Source organism: Geotrypetes seraphini, chromosome 2, assembly GCF_902459505.1.
Source record: "Geotrypetes seraphini chromosome 2, aGeoSer1.1, whole genome shotgun sequence".
NCBI lineage: Eukaryota > Metazoa > Chordata > Amphibia > Gymnophiona > Dermophiidae > Geotrypetes > Geotrypetes seraphini.
The window spans coordinates 460,865,291-460,886,118 of NC_047085.1; the positions used below are offsets into that span (position 1 = coordinate 460,865,291).

At 47.9% G+C, this 20,828-nt stretch overlaps 1 protein-coding gene across 14 annotated transcripts in view; it reads left to right on the forward strand.

Annotated features, from left to right (window-relative positions):
- LARP4B (La ribonucleoprotein 4B) overlaps positions 1 to 20,828 on the forward strand; it is a 505,004-nt gene that overhangs the window by 164,481 nt on the left and 319,695 nt on the right. For all 14 annotated transcript variants that reach the window (XM_033931563.1, XM_033931553.1, XM_033931560.1 and 11 more), the window contains 3 exons: positions 4,293 to 4,346; positions 4,433 to 4,642; positions 12,041 to 12,147. In XM_033931563.1, the coding sequence (XP_033787454.1) occupies positions 4,293 to 4,346; positions 4,433 to 4,642; positions 12,041 to 12,147 (371 nt within the window). The remainder of the gene's footprint in view (positions 1 to 4,292; positions 4,347 to 4,432; positions 4,643 to 12,040; positions 12,148 to 20,828) is intronic.

Genomic DNA, 20,828 nt, shown 5'->3' on the forward strand with positions numbered 1-20,828 from the left:
GCCTCTATAGGGTTATACCAATCCCGGGATTTGATAAACCCCAACTGCCCCATGAATCTCTCCTGGTGGAGTCCACTTTAAAAAAGACTCAGGGCTCTAGTGTTTATGCCTCCACCCCTCCTGGCAGAGAGGGCAAAACAATGGACAAGTTTGGCAAGCGACTTTACCAGAATGCCATGCTTGCCAACAGAGCTAACAACTACTCATTCCATTTCTCATTCTACCTGAAACATCTGGTCATGCAACTCTCCGTCATGCAGAAGTACTTGCCAGAACACAAAGTTCCTCTATTCCAGCAGCATATCTCCAGCCTGCTCCAACTGAGAAAGTTTATGGTGCGCTCTATCTATGACTCCTTTGAGCTCACCTCCCGTGCATCTGCCATCGCTGTGGCTATGCGCCGCCTGGCCTGGCTCAGGGTCTCTGATTTGGACGTCAACCATCAAGACCGACTAGCCAACGCCCCATGTCTTGGTGATGAATTATTCGGAGAGTCCCTGGATACCACCACGCAGAAACTCTCTGCCCATGAGACCAGATGGGACACTCTCATAAAACCTAAGAAAAAGGCTCCACCTGCTCGTCCTTACAGACCACAAACCTCATATCAGCGCAGGTTCTCCGCTAGGCCGCTCAATCCACCTTCACAGCAACCTAGGCGGGCCCGCCAACACCAGCACACCCAGTCTCGTGCCCAGTCTAATCAACCTGCCAAGCCTCTTCCTCCTGCCAAACCATCTCAGCCCTTTTGACTCCTCTCTCCAGGGCTTAGCCAGTCTTCCACCCTCCTTGCCTCTTCCTCAGCCAATCGGAGGCAGGCTCCACATCTTCCTCAGCCGTTGGGAGGTCATCACATCGGACCAGTGGGTCCTCAACATCATCCGCCACGGCTACTCTCTCAACTTCCAGACTCTTCCACCAGACAATCCTCCCGTAGAGTCTGCTCATTCAGCTCAAACCCCGCTCCTCCTGAGGGAGGTCCAATCCCTCCTTCTTCTCAATGCCATCGAAGAAGTGCCTCCGGAACAAAGAGGCCGGGGATTCTACTCCCGTTACTTCCTCGTTCCAAAGAAGACAGGAGACCTCCATCCCATTCTCGATCTCAGGGACCTCAACAAGTGTCTAGTCAAGGAGAAATTCAGAATGCTCTCCCTTGCCACGCTTTACCCTCTTCTCTCTCAACACGACTGGCTATGTTCCCTGGACCTCAAAGAGGCCTACACTCACATCCCGATCCATCCAACTTCACGTCGCTACCTGCGATTCCAGGTACACCACTGCCATTATCAGTACAAAGTGCTACCGTTTGGCCTCGCTTCATCACCCAGGGTGTTCACCAAATGCCTCATTGTGGTGGCAGCCTTCCTCAGGTCTCACAACCTCCAGGTGTTCCCCTACTTGGACGATTGGTTAGTAAAAGCACCTACGTCTCCACTTGTGCTACAAGCCACTCATCATACCATCTCTCTCCTCCATCTCCTGGGGTTCGAGATCAACTACCCCAAGTCGCATCTGCTTCCCACACAGCGCCTTCAATTCATTGGAGCAGTTCTCGACACCACGCTAATGAGGGCGTTCCTCCCCTCCGATCGTCAACGGACTCTGCTCCACCTGTGTCGTCAGGTGCTCCTTCATCACTCCATTTCTGCCAGACAGATGATGGTCCTCCTGGGCCACATGGCCTCGACGGTACATGTGCTTCCCCTGGCACGACTCCACCTCAGGACACCTCAATGGACTCTGGCCAACCAGTGGTCACAGACCTCGAATCTTCTTTCTCATCCCATCTCTGTGACATCGTCTCTTCAGCGATCTCTACAATGGTGGTTGAACTCCTCAAATCTTTCCAGGGGTCTTCTTTTCCATCTGCCCCCTCATTCCATGATCATCACCACGGATGCCTCCCCTTATGCATGGGGAGCTCACCTGGGAGATCTACGCACCCAAGGTCTTTGGACCCCACAGGAGCGTCTACATCATATCAATTTCCTAGAACTGAGAGCTATGTTCTACGCTCTCAAGGCCTTTCAGCACCTTCTCTGCCCTCAGGTTCTTCTCCTATGCACAGACAACCAAGTCGCCATGTACTACATAAACAAACAGGGCGGCACCGGGTCTCGCCTCCTTTGTCAGGAGGCTCTCCGCATTTGGACCTGGGCCACGGCCCGCAGTCTCTTCCTCAAGGCTGTCTATATCCAGGGCGAACAGAACTCCCTGGCCGACAATCTCAGCCGCATCCTTCAACCTCACGAGTGGACTTTGAATCCTCCCACGCTCCACTCCATCTTTGCTCGCTGGGGCACTCCGCAGGTGGACCTATTTGCAGCTCCTCACAACCATCAGCTGCCCCAGTTCTGCTCCAGACTCTTCTCTCCTCACCGTCTGGCCCCGGATGCATTCCTGCTCGACTGGACGGATCGATTCCTCTATGCCTTTCCTCCACTACCTCTGATGTTGCGGACGTTATCCAAACTCCGCAGGGACAGGGCCACCATGATTCTCATCGCTCCTCGGTGGCCTCGCCAACACTGGTTTCCTCTTCTGCTTCAGCTCAGCGTCAGGGAACCCATTCCTCTTCCTGTGTTTCCTACTCTACTTACGCAACAACATCAGTCTCTACTGCATCCCAATCTGTCTTCGCTCCACCTGACAGCTTGGTTTCTCTCGGGCTGACCTCCCCAGGAAATCTGTCTCAGCCTGTCCGTCTCATTTTGGACGCCTCCAGGAAACCGGCCACCCTCCAATGTTACCATCAGAAGTGGACCAGGTTCTCCTCTTGGTGCCTCCGTCATCATTTCAACCCCACCTCTTTAGCGGTGGAAATTGTTCTGGACTACTTGCTCTCCCTGTCCAACGCAGGCCTCAAGTCTACCTCAATCAGAGTACATCTTAGTGCCATCACGGCATTTCATGAGCCTATCCTAGGAAAACCTCTCACGGCTCATCCACTGGTTTCCCGGTTCATGAGAGGCCTCTTCAATGTCAAACCACCTCTGAAGCCTCCTCCGGTCGTCTGGGACCTGAATGTGGTTTTATCAGCCCTCATGAAACCCCCTTTTGAGCCTCTTGCCTCTACTTCGCTCAAACTTCTGACATGGAAGGTGCTTTTCCTCATTGCCATCACCTCTGCCAGGAGGGTTAGTGAGCTGCATGCACTGGTCGCCGATCCACCGTTCACTGTTTTTCACCATGACAAGGTGGTTCTGCGTACCCATCCAAAGTTCCTTCCCAAGATAGTCTCGGCTTTTCACCTCAACCAGTCTATTGTGTTGCCTGTTTTTTTCCCGAAGCCTCATTCACACCCCGGGGAACAGGCATTTTACAGTCTTGATTGCAAGCGTGCCCTGGCTTACTATCTTGATCGTACAAGGGCTCACCGCTTGTCCCCTCAGCTCTTCCTGACCTTCGACCCTAATCGTCTGGGTCGACCGGTCTCTAAACGAACGCTATCCAACTGGCTTGCAGCTTGCATCGCGTTCTGCTATGCTCGGGCCGGTCTGTCACTGGACGGTGCTGTCACTGCCCACAGGGTGAGAGCTATGGCCGCTTCTGTTGCTTTCCTCCGTTCCACACCCATTGAGGAAATCTGCAAGGCGGCCACCTGGTCCTCAGTTCACACATTCACTACTCACTACTGTCTGGATGCTTTCTCCAGACGGGATGGGCACTTCGGCCAATCTGTACTTCAGAATTTATTTTCCTAATGGCCAACCATCCCTCCTCCCTCTTTGTTAGCTTGGAGGTCACCCATGCGTAAAGAATATGCTGCCTGCTTGTCCTGGGATAAAGCACAGTTACTTACCGTAACAGGTGTTATCCAGGGACAGCAGGCAGATATTCTTACGACCCACCCACCTCCCCGGGTTGGCTTCTTAGCTGGCTTATCCTAACTGGGGACCACGCACTCCTCCGTCGGGCGGGAAGGCACTCACGCACGCGTGGTGCGGCCAACTAGAACTTTCTAGTTAAAAAGGTCCGTACCGGGGGCTCCGTCGGTGACGTCACCCATGCGTAAAGAATATCTGCCTGCTGTCCCTGGATAACACCTGTTACGGTAAGTAACTGTGCTTTCCAAGAAAGGCTTTTCTAGTGTGTGGGAAACTGAGAAACCCAAGATCCCATGAAAAAGGAATAAATTGCTCTTGATGTGCAATTCATCTATAGAAATATTATCTTCAAAAGGAAATCCATCTAAATGCTAAACTTGAGTTTTTCTTGACTTTAGTAGTTATGAATTCTGAAAACGAATGGTTGATAATATTTTTAACTTTTTGGGTTTTTTTATATTAAAGGCTTACAGATATCTTCGAGAAGAAGTGAAAACTTTTCAAGGAAAACCTATTAAGGTACAGAAATATCAATTTTTTTTTTTTTTTTTTTACTGTAACATGCTGTTAACTGTGCTAACATAATTATGTTATTCTTAATACAGGCAAGGATAAAAGCAAAGGCAATAGCTATAAACACATTTTTGCCTAAGAATGGATACAGACCTCTGGACATGAACCTGTACACACAGCAACGATATACAACATCCTTTTATTTACCTCCAGTATACAGTCCCCAACAGCAGTTTCCATTGTACAGCTTAATTACCCCACAAACTTGGTCAACTGCTCACAACTACCTTGATCCATCTCTGGTGAGTATTAAGCCTTTGGATATATTTCTACTTTGTGAAGTTATTGTATGTTTTAATTGGGCTTCTTCTCTTGTTACTTTGCTGGTATTGTAAAAGTAAGCAGTTAGGTGTGCCTGTTTTGGTTTATCTTAAATGAAGTATTATGTGATGATTTAAATTTATGTACAAATAAATCTGCCAGTTATTTAGCTCTATTGTTTTCCAGAACAAGTAAAATTACTTTGAGAAATTAGTTTAAACGTGCTTGCCACCATATATTTTTCAGTTTATATTCATAATTCTCTGCCAAGTATGAAAACATGACCAGTGGTAGGGATATTCCACTTTTGTCTTCAGGGCATGGATGCTGTTCAAAAATACTATCCAGGATGTTCAGATTAGATGTTTTCTATGTAATGAAAAAGGAAGAAGGAAGGCCAAATGACAGTCAGCAGGGTTAAAAAGTGAGGTGAAGGAAGCTATTAGAGCTAAAAACCAAATCCTTCAGAAAATGGAAGAAGGATCAGACAGAAAATAATAGGAAACAACATAAGGAATGGCAAGTTAAATGGTAAGCAGTAATAAAAGAAGATTGTGTAGGCTGGAAAAACACATGGAGGGACATAATAAAAAAAAAAACGTCTAAGTCCCCTTTTTGCCTAAGTCAGTAGACCAGTGTCCTGCAAACTTTATTGAGCCACGGCACATTAAAAGTAGTGGCCGTGGCTCGAGGCACCTGGAAGTGCACGGAGATGACATCACGCACATGCATGACATCATCATGTCGATGTCCATGTATGTGTGAAGGCCCTCCAGGCGGGTTTTGAGATGCCAGTGGGGGGTGCCAGGAGGGAAGAGGGACAGAGAGAAGGATAGGTGTTGGCACCCATTGATTGCATACAGGACGTGCCTCTCGCCATGAGAGGCACGTTCTGTAAGCAGTTAGCTGGTGCTGGCGCCTCTCCTCCTCCCCAGTGTACTGCGGCACACCTGAAATCTCAGGAGGCACACAGTTTGAGATACACTGAAGTAGATCCTGAAGTTGGCAACAGGGAAATGTCCATTCTCAAAAAAACCGTCCAAATTGAGCTTTTTTTTTTTAAAATAGAATGGCCTACCTGCACGATCAGCAATCTCCTGGCCCAGACTGACACTTTGTCTATTCCTATACCACATTCCCGATCAAAAAATCACCCAAGTCCCAAACACCCAAACCCAGGCCTATTAGGTGAAGGAGGGGCCAATCCTTCTACTAAAATCTGGATTCTGTAACTGGCATCTATCCAAAACACCACTGGTTACAGAATCCCCCCCCCCCCCCAAACGATCGCAGCAAGAGAGATGACCAATCTCTCCTGCCGAAGAAGTGATGCACCCCTTCCCCCTCGAATACCGACAGGAGGGATCCCAAGCCCGCCTGCCGAGGCACCCCCCCCCCCCCCCAAATAATTCCCTGAACCAGCACCCCCTCCTCCGGACCTCTCCACACTGACCTTTAACGTTGGTCGGTTGGATGGGTCCTTGGTCCAGCCGGCTGGCAGGCTCACCATTCTCGGAATGGTGGGCCTGCCCCTTCCCAGTGAACTGTGAAATGCACTGGGGAGGGGCCTGATTGGTATAGTCGCCTAAGGCCCTGCCCATAGGAGGGGCCTTAGACAACTGGGCCAACCAGAATTGACCCAGTTGCCTTAGGCCTCTCCTATGGGCGGGGCTTTAGGCATATGGAGTGGGTTGTCCCACAATGCACCGTGAAGGGGCAGGCCTGTTATTCCGAGGATGGCGGGAGAGCTTGCCAACATTAAAGGTCGGGGTAGGGGGGCTGCCATCTTTGGCAGGAGGGCTTGGGACCCCTCCTGCTGGTTCGGGGGGAGGGTCCGGGGGTTCGCCTTTCGACAGGAGGGCTTGGGATCCCTCCTGCCAGATCGAGGGAGGGTTCGCCTTTCGGCAGGAGGGCTTGGGATCCCTCCTGCCAGTTCGAGGGGGGTGGGTGGGGTTCAGGGGTTCGCCTTCCAGCAGGAGAGCTTGGGATCCCTCCTGCCGGTTTGGGGGGTGTGGAGGGGTTATTCGGGGGGGGGGGGGGTTCCTCAGCATGAAGGTTTGGGATCCTTCCTGCCGGTATTCGAGGGGGAGGTGGTGCACCGCATCTTCGGTAGGGGAGATTGGGCATCTTTCCTGCTGGTTTGCGGAAATTCAGGGGGATCGTGATTGCAGCAGGAGAGATTAGGCATCTCTTCTGCCACGATTGTTGCGGTGAAGGGTGGGCAGGTTTCCGGGGCTGCCCTTTCCCCTCCTCCAAAAATGCCTCTTTGTTCTAGGCGTTCAGAGGCAGGGGAAAGGCCTAAGCTGGTTTTAGATACGTCTAAAACCAGCTTTGGTTATCGGTACTTGGAAGATCTGTCTTTTTGATCGTCCGAGTACCGATTTAGGCCACTTTTTAGCTGTTGTTGTTTTTTTTTTTATTATTATGAGCCCCTTAGTAAAAACTTTTTTTTAGGTATATTAGAAGCAAGAAGCCAGTAAAAGAATCAATTGGCTCACTAAATAACCAGAGGGTAAAAGGGGCATTCGGGAAGACAAGGCCAAAGTGGAGAAATAAAATGAATTTTTTGCTTCAGTCTTCATTGAGGAAGATGTGGGGGAGATACCAGTGCCAGAAATTATATCCAGTGCTGATGGGACAGACAAACTGAATCAAATCTCTGTAAACCTAGAAAATAGTGCAATTTGATAAATTGAAGATTAGCAAATCACCTGGACTGAGTACTGCTAAAATAAAAAAATTAACTTGCAGAGCTAGGTATTAGATGAAAAACAGAAAGGGAACTACAGGTAAACAAGTGGTTTATGCTTGATTTCAGGAATTTTGTTGTTGTATTTCCTTTAAAAATATCTTGCATATTAATTGCTAACATACAACACAATCGCCCGCTTCTCCTTCGAATTCTTCCAGTGCCGGATTCATCTTCAGCCCTCCGAGGGCCGCCGAAAGCTTCCAGCGTCGGATTCATCTTCAGCCCCCCGAGGGCTGCCGAAAGATCCTCCCCCCAGCGACTTTTCCCAGGCAGAGAAAGGAGGTAGCTTTCCTCCATCTTGTCCCTCCTTCCTCCGCCCGTTGCCGCGTTAGCAGGAGAGATCGGCTCTGCTTCTACCCCCTCTGAGCCCGTTCCCTACAGCCTCTGGGGTCTGCTGGAAAGCTTCCTGTAGTACAGGACTGTTCCTTACCCATTTCAGCACTGGATCCCCAGACTCCCCCTTAGCTCACTGAGGGCGGACAGAAGCTCTCCCTTCAAAGACTCCTCTAGGCAGAGGAAGGAGGAAGCTCCCTTCCAACCTGTTCTCTCCTTCTTCCGCCTCACACCTCTTAAACTTGAAGGATTGTTTCCTGATTTTCCTCAAGGGGAACTCATGCTATGCCTGACCTTGTTCACAGTTCTTACTTGCCACTATCCAGCTGCTAAGTGCCTTCACTGCTAAGTTCTCTCCTATCTAGGCTAAGTTCCACCTTGCCTGACCTATGCTCACAGTTCTTACTAGTCACTATCCAGCTGCTAAGTTTGTCTAAGTCTTCCCCCTACTCGTCTGCCTAGATCCTCCCCGGCCTCACTCCCAGGTAACTACCAGATATCAGCTAGGCATATTCCCAAATTTTCACCCTTATTAGACGCCCAGCCCAGGCCCCCCCATAAAACAAGGGAATTTTCTAACTTCATTCTCCGCTAAGGATCGGGCTCTGCTGCCTAGCCCTTCCTCCATCCTAGCTTTCTTAAAAAAAAAAAAAAAGGCCTGCCTCCCCTTTCCAAAGGCTCCCCAATTCTTATCTGCCTCCCCACCCACAAAGGCTTCCCAATCTCTCACCATGAAGCCACCCTCGTGGCTCCTTCTCCTCCTACTCTGCTCCTCCTACTCTGCTCCTCGCTCAACACCACCTTGTGCTTATTATCTCCCTTTCCCAACCTCCTCAATTCCGCAAGTGTCAGTAATATCTGCCCTGGCTTCAGAATCCCCACGCTGATATGCACCAGAAACCATCCCCCCCAAAAAAAACCCTTGACGAACCAACCTTGACTCTCTAAAGCCTATTCCCCCTGCCAACCTCCCAAACCTTGCCTCAGACTCCCTCACCCCAGTCCCAACACTTTATTGCAATGTCAGATCTGCATGCAACAAGATCCAAATTTTGAAGGATCTACTTGAGGATTCTGACCCCGGATTCCTATGCATCACGGAATCATGGATCACAAAAGATGACCAATTTACTCAAAACAAACTCTGCTCCCACGGCTACCATGGCCTCTTCTCTCCCAGAACTAACCGTAAAGGAGGTGGCCTGGCATTACTCTACAAATCATTCTTCGATGTCCAGCTCCTCGAAAAAGGCAGTCACATCTCACTAGAATACATGCCTGCCTCTGTCAACGATGAACTTCACCCTCATGCACTGGGTATCCTGCTTCTACATCGCCCACCTACCCCTTGGAACAAATCCTCTGAACTCGTCCTCGAGACTATAACAAATGCCTTCCTCAAATTCCAAAGACTACTGATTATCAGGGACATCAATCTTCACCTAGACGACCTCACCAGCAAAGACACAACCAAATTTATTAGCTTCCCCCCCCTGCCCCATCCCCAACCCATGAAAAGGGGCACACACTTGACCTCATTAGTTTCCTCGATCTTACCGCCCACAAAACTTTAGCCGGCGACACTTGCTGGGATCATGTACCCTGGTCAGACCACCTCTTAGGGACCTTCTGTCTCCCCATTTTCATGTCGCCTTTTGAGGCCCTTCCGCAAAAAAATTACGAACGACCTGTTCTGGACCAAATTTCTCAACCTATTCTCCATTCCTCAGCCTGCAGACCCAGAATCCAACTGGCATAATTGGGTCACACTCTCCCAGTCCACATATCACTCCCTCGCCCCTCTTTCCACTAAAACCATCTTCTACTCATGTAAGGCCCCTTGGTATCTCCCCTATCACAGAGAATTAAAGCAGAAATGTCAAGCTCTGGAGCGCAAATGGAAAAAATCTAAATCCCCTATTGACAGACAGTCCTGGAGGGCCAATATCAAGTTCTACAATACAGTTCTGAAAAAAGCAAGACAGAACTTCTATGGAGATAAAATTACCAGATCCAACAACCAGAGCAGTACTCTATTCAATATCTGGCGTTCCTCAACTTCCAAAAAAGGCTCCAACTTGGTCCCCTCCTCTCCCTCAGCTAGTGTTCTGGCGAAATTCTTCAACAATAAGATCACTACCTTGAGATCCTCCTTCCCACCTACAGTCCCCTACAACTCCCTGGTGCCCACCAACTCCAATTCTACCCTAACGACCTCCTACCCCATCCCAGTCGACAGATCCTGGTCCACCTTTGAGCTCGTATCCGAACCCATGGTCCTCAAACTTTGCCTCAAACTGAAATCCTGCAACTGCTCCTTAGACCCATTCCCCTCCTACCTATATGAGAAAATTCCCGTGCAGGCCATCTCTTCTATTACCGAACTCATCAATTCCGCCTTACACTCGGGCCTTTTCTCCCCAGAAATGGGCCATATTGCCCTGACCCCTCTACTGAAAAAAATCTGACCTAGACCCCTCCACACCATTCAGCTATCGCCCAAAAGCAAATATCCCTCTATTAACCAAGTTGCTCGAGTCCATCATAGCCACCCAACTCGCATCATATTTAGAGAGATTCTCTATTCTCCTACCTTATCAATATGGATTTCGTCCCAATTTCAGCACCGAATCACTACTGACCTCCTTAATCTCAAAGGTCCAACTACTCCACTCTCGAAATAAGTTTGCCATCCTCCTTCAATTCGACCTTTCTACTGCTTTTGACATTGTTCACCATGACATCCTAGTCTACCAACTCTCCGAGATAGGCATCAACTCCACAGTCCTAGATTGGTTCTCAAAATTCTTACGTTCTCGTTCTTACACCGTCAACATAAATGGCACCTCATCCGCCCCCTGGGAACCAACGTGTGGAGTCCCGCAAGGCTCTCCTCGTTCTCCTATTCTGTTTAACATCTATATGTCTTCCCTTAAACTCCTCTATCTATCCCCTCTAGAAACAATTTACACTTATGCTGATGATATCCTAGTCCTTCTCGAGACCGACCCAAACCTTACCAACCTCTCGGAGAACATATCCTCCTGTATAACGAACCTTCAGTCCTGGGCCCATACTGTCAAAATGAAACTGAACGAGTCCAAAACTAAACTACTTTGGCTCGGCCCTAAACTAGACCAACTTCCCACCTCCATCCCTCTGTCCTCTAGCTCCACTCTGCAGCTGGAGTCCTCAAGCAATGTTCTGGGCATCATCATCGACTCCACTTTGTCTTTCAACGACCACTTCAATTCCTTGGCAAAAGAATGCTTTTTCAGCCTTCACATGCTGAGGAAAGTAAGATCCTATTTCCATCAAAATCATTTTACCGTCCTCATCCAATCCATCATCCTGTCCAGATTGGACTATTGCAACTCAATCTACCTAAGCCTTACCAAGAAAAACCTTCATAGACTCCAGTGGATCCAGAATGCCGCAGCCAAGCTCATCTTCGCAAAAAGTAAATTCGACCATGTCTCACCGCTCCTGTTCAAGCTTCACTGGCTTCCGATTATCGCCAGGGTCCACTTTAAATGCGCCTGTCTAACTTTCAAAATCCTTCACGGCATCCTCCCTCCCTTTATCCCACTTAACTCCTTAAATCTTAATAACTCCAGACCCACTCACAAACTAAAACTATCCTTTCCTTCATTAAAAGGCATTTCCTGTGCAGGAAAACTAGGGACCTCCCTCCCCTTCAGATTCACCGAGCTCTGGAACAACCTTACCTCCCCCCTTCGGATCGTGAGCTCTCTCCAACTCTTCCGCAAACATCTGAAAACCTGGCTGTTTTCAAAAATGTAATACCCCGTCTTTGGCATCCTAAGCCCTCCAAATATCCTTCTCACTATACCCTTTAACCTTCATTGGAGTTCCTTTCTCTCTCAACTCTTGTAAACTGTGCCGAGCTCTACGATTGTGGAGAGGATGCGGTATATAAACCTAAGATTTAGTTTAGTTTAGATTACAATTTTTAATCTTCCTGCAGCCCTAGCTTTTTCTAAAAACTATGATTTTACAGCTTCTGTTAATGAAAATATGATGTAGCTCTTCAATATTGTAATTGTACTATTGAAGCAGGATATTTTCAGTCTAGGGTTTTCTTGAGGAGGATTCGGGGGGGGGGGTATGTTTAAACAAAGCTTCAGCAGTAATGAGTTATCATATGAGAAATATGGAAATAGCTAAGACTGAAAATGAGTCTTCTATGCCAAGTGATAATTTATTTAACTATTTGAAAATAGTTAGCCCTTCTTTTAAGACTGATATGCCAAGCATTTATTTATTTTTATAGGTAACACCTTTTCCAAATACTGGATTTATCAATGGCTTTACATCTCCAACCTTCAAGCCAACTGTATCGCCTTTGAGTTCAATGAGACAGTATCCTCCCAGAAATAGGTAAGTTTTTTTTTTTGTTTTTTTTTAAAGTCTAAAATTGTATAAGTATTGATACCAAACAAACATTTTAAAAGTTGTGTGTATATTCAGAATCCAAAACACAAGATTGAACATAGTTCATCTATAATGTTTGAACTTCTGGATAAACATGTTTCATCCCATGTAATAGAAGTTCCATGTCTATACTGTGCAGCTCAACATAAGCTACCTAGGGTCTAACTTAGCTACTTCCCCCAGCCTATTTCCTTTTAAAGTCATTCTGCTGTTACATGTCCCATGCCTCCTGAGGGCAGATGCTACTTCTGCTGGATGTGAATGACTTGTATTATGATATAAAGTCTGTGTGAGGAAAGAGGATCTGGGTTAAACTTTTTAATACCTCTGTTTAACATAATTTTTAAAAAACCTTAGTTTGATTCGTGTGTATCTCCTTTCCTAATTCTCACTTGACATAGTCATATGCATTAATATCTAGATTACCTGAAATTAGAGAACAGGACGAGGGAGCTATTTCACAAGAGTAAGAGATTAAGATTAAGATGGGAGTGGCCAAGATCAGTGTTCCTTCTTGTGACAGGGTAGAGTACCTGTCACTGGCCAGTGGAGGGAGCCCATGCAGTGGCGCTTATGGAGCCTGAGAGGAGAGCTTATTTGCATAAGTGCTGCTGGGAGCTTACCCTGAGTGGATTGTAGTGCTGAAAAGAACAGCTCCCAGCACAGAGAGCTCAGAAAGCAAGAAGCTCCTTCAGTAACTGGGTGACTATTGGGAGGAGGACTGCTAGTTTTGGCCTAACTCCTGATAAAGCCTGAAAGGCCCTGATAGGGGTCCCGGTGCAGTGGAGTAGAGTGGCCATGCTGACTATTCATGACAGGGGGGAATGGGGCAGCGGAGAACAGAAGTCTGGTGTTGGGAGGGTCTGCAGGAACCTATACACAGGCAGAGATAAAGAGATCTGGTAATTTGTGGCTGACCAGTCCTGACAGGGACTGGTACAGCAGAGAAAGCCTGGTGAGTCCATGGAGATCTATCTACTGGCAGGGAAAGAGCTGAAGTAGCTGGGGATCCGGTAGAGCCTGGAGTCAAGGGGCTTAGGCTTGACGACTGAATGTGGGATCAGTGAAGGAGAAGAATCCAGGTGAGTCCTCTGTGTGTATTTTCGAGAAGACAGCTGAGGGGCTGGGAGAGCCCTCAGTGCATGTGTGTCAGATAAGATGACCAAGCAGTCCAAGGACCCCAGGGAGCATTGGCCAAAGGACTAAGGAGCACCGTACACTGCCGAAGACTAGGAGGGCCAATGGCGGGTCAGGAAGGACTAGAGAGATGGAGTCCAGGGAGGACTCAGGTTTTAAGAGAATGAATGTGTTGTATATGTAACCCTGTGTTTGTGTTGTTTTTAGCAGGTGCCTAGGAATGTGGATATGTGACAGGTATACCGCTTGGCCCAGTCACATGATGACACTTCTAAAGATTGATGGCTTAGTGGGGTACCTGCTGGGGTGGTTGTGAACATATAGAAGCTAACATGGTGTCTAGACAAACTGAACTCATAGTGCTTGATCTCAAACATTTTGGCTTTGATAAAATGAAGTAGTGTCTGAAGGAGAAGAGCTGGTGGGGTGTGATGTAATAAGGAAAGTATAAAAACTGGGGTAAACTGAAAGGGCTTTAAAAAAAAATACTGATGTTTATGTAAAGGAAGGAAAAGGAAATCAATATGGTTCACCAATGAAGTGACTGCAAAAATCAAGCCAAAAAATGTGTTAACAAAATACAGACCACAAAAGGAGAGAGACACAGCACAGTGCTGCATAAAATTGAAAAAGTAAAAGGCAGGACGGGAAAAGCATGAATGGAAGTGAAAACGACTAAAGCTATAGGAAAGGTGATGACATTTTTCAGGTATATTAGAGAAATGAGGAAGGCCAGAGGTTGAATTATGTGACTCAAATGCAGATATATGGAAAGTGATAAGGAAAAAGCAAAAATGTTCAGCAGGTACTTCTGTTCAGTGTATATGGAAGAAAAACCAAGATGTTCAGCAAAGGTACATATGAGCATAGCATACATTCCACACACCTGTTAGAGACCTTCTGTCTCCCCATATTCATGTCGCCTATTTTTTGGTGGCTTCGGTGCCTTGAGACTCCTTCCCTTTTGATCCCATGTCGGAAAAAAGTATGCAGTCCTGTAGTGCCGGACTGCAGCTTCACAGAGAAACTCTAATGGATCTGTGGAGCCAGTCTGCTGTGTGCCATCTTCTTACAGTACCCGGGGTTCCTTCTCGTGGGAGTATGCTGTCTGGTGACACTGCCACAGGTTTGTAATGCAGGCTGTGTATCTGGATGGAAACCCATCTGGGTTTCAAGGTGCAGGCTGCCTTTCCTGCTCCCCAACCACGTGGCAGAGGATCTATGGGGGCGAAGGTTGTAGTCTGTCTCTGGCTGGCAGTCCGAAGATCTTCCATTCTTCGCTTTTTCTGAGGCAGAAAGTCTTTTTTCTCCACTCAACTGCTTTTTAAAAACGCTGATGGGCAAAGGCACTATAACATTTTTAGCATATCTTTTTAAATTATTGTTAACCTAGTCGAGCTTCTTCTGGTGGTTGACCCAGTATATAAAGCTAAGTTTTAGTTTAGTTTAGTTTTACCTCCATTATTTCCTATGGGAACTTCAGGGGTGGCTTGTGGAGAGATTTAACTTCGTTTTTCACAGTTTCTGTGGGTAGGGTTCAGGTCCCCCATCTCCCCAGCCCCAAATCGCTATTTCTTGTTTTTGGATTTTTATTTGTCATTTTTGGCGCAAATTTGCTGGCGGCAATCATTTTGGATTTTTATCAATTCCCCAACCCCTTGATTTTATAAAAAAAATTGTTTGGGATGGACTCCCCAGCTCCTAATCTACTGAATGTGTGCAGTGATTGCGCTGCATTGGTGCCGGATTAGCAACCTTATACCGCATGCCATAGCACACAGGGGGAGGGGCAGGAACTTCAGATTTGGCCTCCTCCGCATTCTTCCAGACTGGAGAGCCAACCTGGGTATGTTAATTTGGAAAAGAATATCATCCAGTGGTTCTCCTGGCTTCTGGTGCAAAACACCAGCATTCTGAGTTTGGGGACTCTTGTGGTGGAGCGTGTGTATCTCAACAGCTCCCTGCCATGGACACGGGTTGTGACTTTTAACCAGAATTTATTCAGCTTCTCTGGAAATCTTTTTATACAGATCCAGTGCGTTCAGTTCGGCTGGCAATGGCGAAGTTTCCTCTTCGGGAGCCCTCTTGTCCTGCCGTGGCGGACCTCGATTGCATCAGCTGCCATTCCAATATTAATGCCCATAATATCTTCTAACTTCTTCTAATTTGGATCTGGCTGATACGATTGTTGGGACTAGTCGCCTCGGTTGTCCTGAGAATCTGGATTTGTGAAATGACCCTGAGGCTCTTTTAGCATAGTTCTGTCTCTTTTCTCATTGATGATGTTCTAAAAGAGCTCAAGCTGGATTCTCCTTCTTCCACTTCTCAGACTTTGGTCCTGAATCACTTTAAAATGCTGTCTTCCTTTTTTCTATCTTATCCACAGCTTCTTGGGCTGATTCAAGCACAGTGGGTCTCTCTAGAAAGCTCTCTGTGGTCCTGTAAAGCTATGTCAAAACTTTATCTGCTGGTGCCTGAATTTCAGCAGGTTTTTGAACAACCTAAAGTGGATTCTGCTATGGCACAGATGATCAGGTGCACAGCCTTCCTAGTGAAGGGGGTGGGGTTATATGTGATGATTAAGGATTTTCAGGATGGCAGAATGGAAGCGACGGTGGCTGTTTCATTTATTGCTCGTGCCTGTCATTTCAGATTGTTTGGTGCATCCTCTGTGGCACTTCCTTCCTGTCCTCCACTGATAATGGATGGGGTAGATTATGTAGCAGGCACCCTTTATGATCTCATTCGAGTTGTTGGCAAGGTCTCAGCTTATGCAGTATCTATGCGCAGGACTCTTTGGATCCGTAATTGGGCAGGGGACGCATCCTCCAAGGCCACTCTAAGCAGACTTCCTTTCAAGAGCCAGCTTCAATTTGGTAAAGGCCTGGACGACCTTATGTCCAGTGTGGCACGCTAAGTTTCTTCCTGTGAGCAGGTCTTGTTGGCCTGCGGGTAGAGATTGTAGTAATTTTTGTTCCTCTCGCAGGTTTCATCAGGATTCTACAGGATCTTCTTCTCAAAGAGATTCCCAGGGCTATTGCCCATGTTACTGAAGTTCCAATTCCAGGTGGCCTCAGTCCTTTGGCTCCCAAGCAGCTTCTGCTTCTAAGAAGACCCAATGGTGCCAGGAATCAGTTGGAATTTCCTTGCATTGGAGGTTGTCTGTCTCAGTTTTATCAGGAGTGGACTCATGTCTCATCAGATCAGTGGATGCTGGACATCATTTGGGAGGGGCACAAGATGGTTGTTTTGCCTGCCTCCAGAGCTCTTTCTGAATTCTCCAGCATGTCGGCCGGAGTCTGCGCTACCGCGCAACATCTATTAGACATCACAGCGATAGAACCTGTTATAGAGCAAGAATCGGGCATAGGCAGATAATCCTTATATTTCATCGTGCCAAAGAAATGCTCAGAAGACTGGAGGCCTATTCTGGATCTAAAGTTGGTCAACTGCTTCTTGCGGATTCCCCATTTCCGGATGGAAACCTTGTGCACAGTCATAGCAGCTGTCTCTCCAGGAGAGTTTCTGGTGTCCTTGGATCTCACAGAGGCTTACCTCCATATTCTGATCTACCCAGGGCATTGGTTTCTGCATTTCCATGTTCTGCAACAGTATTTTCAGTTCACCGCTCTGCCCTTCAACCTTGCGATGGCGCCCTGCATTTTAACCAAGGTGATGGTAATTGTGGCAGCCTTTCTCCGCTGGCAAGGAATCCAGGTCCATCTTACCTAGACGACTGGTTGATTCGAGCTGAGTCTCGTTCGGAGTACAAAAGTGCAGCGGAGACAGTAGTGTCTCAGTTGCAGGTGTTGGGGTGGATTTTCAACTTCAAGAAGAGCAATTTGACGTTCTCCCAGTCCTTGGCATATTTGGGGCTTCTCTTCGATACCAAGAAGGGCCATGTGTTTCTTCCTGAGGCACGCAGACAAACTTCAATAGCAGATCGGAGCTGTTCTGGATTTCCCAGCTCCTACGGCCTGGCTGTATCCTCAGGTTCTGGGGTTCATAGCGGCCTCTTTGGAGGTGGTTCCCTGGGCCCAAGCGCACATGTGCCCATTACAGGAATCCCTTTTCTCTCAGTGGTCTCTGCAGTGTTATCCCCTTCAGATGCCGCTCCCCTGGACAGCCATCTAGCAGCAGCCTGAGATGTTGGCTTCAGGGGTAGGCTCTCCAACAGGGCAGGTTTCTTCGGATATCAGTGTGAATGATTATCATGACTGATTCCAGCCTGTCGGGATGGGATACTCACTGCGCGGAGATCCATTCAGGGGCAGCGGACTCCTCGTTAGAAACGTTGGCTGATCAATTGTCTGGAGCTTCGGGCAGTTCAGCTGGCGCTACTCTTTCTCCAGCCCCTTCTGGAAGGAAAAATAGCTTGAGTCTTCTGTGATGCCACGGCAGTGGCATGCATAAATCGTCAAGGGGGTATGAGAAGCACTCCTTTGAGCCAAGAAGCTCACGTGCTGTTTCATTGGGCATAAGATCATTTTTTGTCACTCTCGGAAGCCCACGTGGCCAGCGTTGACAATATTCAAGCAGATTTCCTCAGCTTCTGATTCTGGATCCGGGAGAATTGTCCCTCTCACAAAAGGCATTTAAGTTGATAGTTCAATGCTAGGATCAGCCTCAGCTGGATTGATGACTTCTTTAGGAGGCCTTGGGGTATGTCAGGCCTCACCAGGGGGAGGGTTGATCACTGAATTGACGACTCCGATTCATGGGGAAAATGAATCGATTCAAATTGGTGAATCGGGCAGCACTAATCCAGAGCCCAAACTGCGGAGGTCTAAGGCTGGATGCCCTGGTGCAGCCCTAACCGGTTCACGAGCTCCTGTATGTGTTCCCTCCGTGGTCTCTGGTTGGTTGGTAATCCGCTGGATAGCGATGCATCCTGGCAAGGTGATTCTAGTAGCTCCGGATTTGCCTCGCCACCTGTGGTATGTGGACCTTGTATGTCTTCATTGGGATGAGAAACTCTGGCTCCCTGTTCATCGTTCTCCTCTCAGGGTCTCGCTCCGTTATTTGGAGAGGACTAATGTGTTCAGGCTGTCTGATCACCTTTTCGTTCTAACTGCTGCAACTAGCTGTGGTAGGTTGGTGATTGCTCGATGGATTTGAATGGCCATTTAAGCGACTAACATCCCCCTTGGCAAGTAGCCAGCATTTTGCTTAAAGCACATTAAGGAAGGCCTATCTTTGGGTGCTCGTTGCACACAGCAGGTTAGTTCTAAATTGTCTCTCAATGCTTTTCTGAGTTGCCTTTGTGCCTTTTTATCACTTGTTAAAATTTTGCAGAGCAAGCCAGTTCATGATTTACTTATGTTGATAGGGATTATTCCCTTATGTTGGATTTACAGGTATGTGCTTGGCTTTGATACTTCACTGGGATTGTTTACTAACTCAGGCTAATGGGGTGGAGCATGTGTTCAGAAAAGATGTGGATTTCAGCAACACCCGGACTGCAGGTTGGGATTGAACACCTAGCGTATGGAATCCTCCAGGGAATAACAGAAAGAAGATTATCGAAGGTATAAACCTAATCTTTCATTAAACTGTTTATGCCATTGTTTCTCAAATCTGCCCTGGAGGACCCCCAGCCTGTTGGGTTTTCAAGATATCCCTTATGAATATGCATAGAAAGACTTGCATATAATGGAGTTCTTTTACATCCCTTCTGGAATCCATATGCTAGGTCAGTGTTCTCCCTAGGGCCTTTTAGCCGGGCGGTACACCCGGGTAATTTAGATGACCGCCCGGCTATCATCCACTGTGAATTCTGCTGCTGCCGCCGGTGCTGCTCAACACCCAAAAAAAACCCCCCAAAAAACGGCTTGGAGATTTCACACCTTAGCCCATAGTGAACTTATGCTCCGGGGCTCTAACGTGTGCGTGCCGGCTTCCCTTCTCTTCCCTCCGAAACCGGCATTTGCTTCGGGATCAGGTGGTCCTGATGCGTACGGACAACCAGGTGGCAATGTATTATGTGAACAAACGGGGTATGGGTTCCCTGTCTCTTTGTCGGGAGGCTCTTCGGTTCTGGGAGTGGGCGATACGTCACAACATCTTCCTTCGAGCGGTCTACATCCAGGGAGAGCACAACTGCCTTGCAGACAGGCTGAGTCGTCTTCTCCAGCCGCATGAATGGTCACTTCATGCCTCGATTCTACGTCAGGTGTTTGCTCGCTGGGGGATGCTGCAAGTAGATCTTTTCGCCTCACCTCTCAATCACAAGTTGCCTCTCTTTTGTTCCAGGATTTACTCCCCGGACCATCTCGAGGCAGATGCTTTCCTTCTGGATTGGACGGGCTGGTTCCTCTATGCATTCCCTCCTTTTCCTCTGATTCTGCGGACCCTCGTGCAGCTCAAGTCGGCTCATGCCGACATGATTCTGATAGCTCCTCGTTGGCCCCGGCAGCCGTGGTTCTCCCTTCTCCTTCAGCTCAGTGTCTGGGAGACACTGTTTCTGCCTGCGTTTCCTTCGCTGCTGTCTCAGGGTTCACTGCTGCATCCCAATCTACAGTCTCTGCACTTAACGGCATGGTTCCTGTGCAACTAACTCCCTCCTTCGGGTTTTCTCAGTCGGTCTGGGATGTTGTTGAAGCTTCTCGCAAAAGTTCTACTTGACAATGCTACTCCCAGAAGTGGTCTAGGTTTGCTGCGTGGTGTGCTTTGCGTGACCTGGAGCCGCTGTCTGCCACCTTGCCCTCCGTGCTTGATTATTTGCTCCACTTGTCTCAGTGTGGTCTCAAATCGACTTCTATTCAAGTCCAACTTAGTGCAATTGCTGCCTTTCATCAGCCAATTGATGGGAAATTGTTTTCCGTCCATCCAATGGTTTCTCGATTCATGAAGGGCCTTTTTAATATTCAACCTCCTCTCAAACCTCCCCTGGTGGTTTGGGATCTTAATGTGGTTCTGGCTCAATTGATGAAACCTCAGTTTGAGCCTGTGGATAAGATTCACCTGAAGTTCCTCACTTGGAAGGTGGTATTTCTTGTTGCTCTTATGTCTGCTCATAGAGTCAGCGAACTGCAAGCTCTGGTTGCGGACCCGCCTTTTACTGTTTTTCATCATGACAAGGTGGTCCTTCGTACTCATCCGAAGTTCTTGCCCAAGGTGGTTTCGGATTTCCATCTCAACCAGTCCATTGTTCTTCCAGTGTTTTTTCCGAAGCCCCATTCTCATCCTGTGGCGCTTCACACTCTTGACTGTAAGAGGGCATTGACTTTTTACCTCCAACACACCCAGTCTTATCGGTGGCTTCTCAACTTTTCCTCTCTTTTGATCCTAATCGGTTGGGCCGTCCTGTTTCCAAGCGCACCTTGTCCAACTGGTTGGCTGCTTGTATTTCTTTTTGCTACGCTCAGGCTGGTCTCCCACAGCAGGGTCGGGGCACGGGGCACAAGGTCAGAGCGATGGTGGCGTCTGTTGCTTTCCTCAGGTCTACGCCTATTGAGGAGACCTGCAAGGCCGCCACTTGGTCCTCGGTT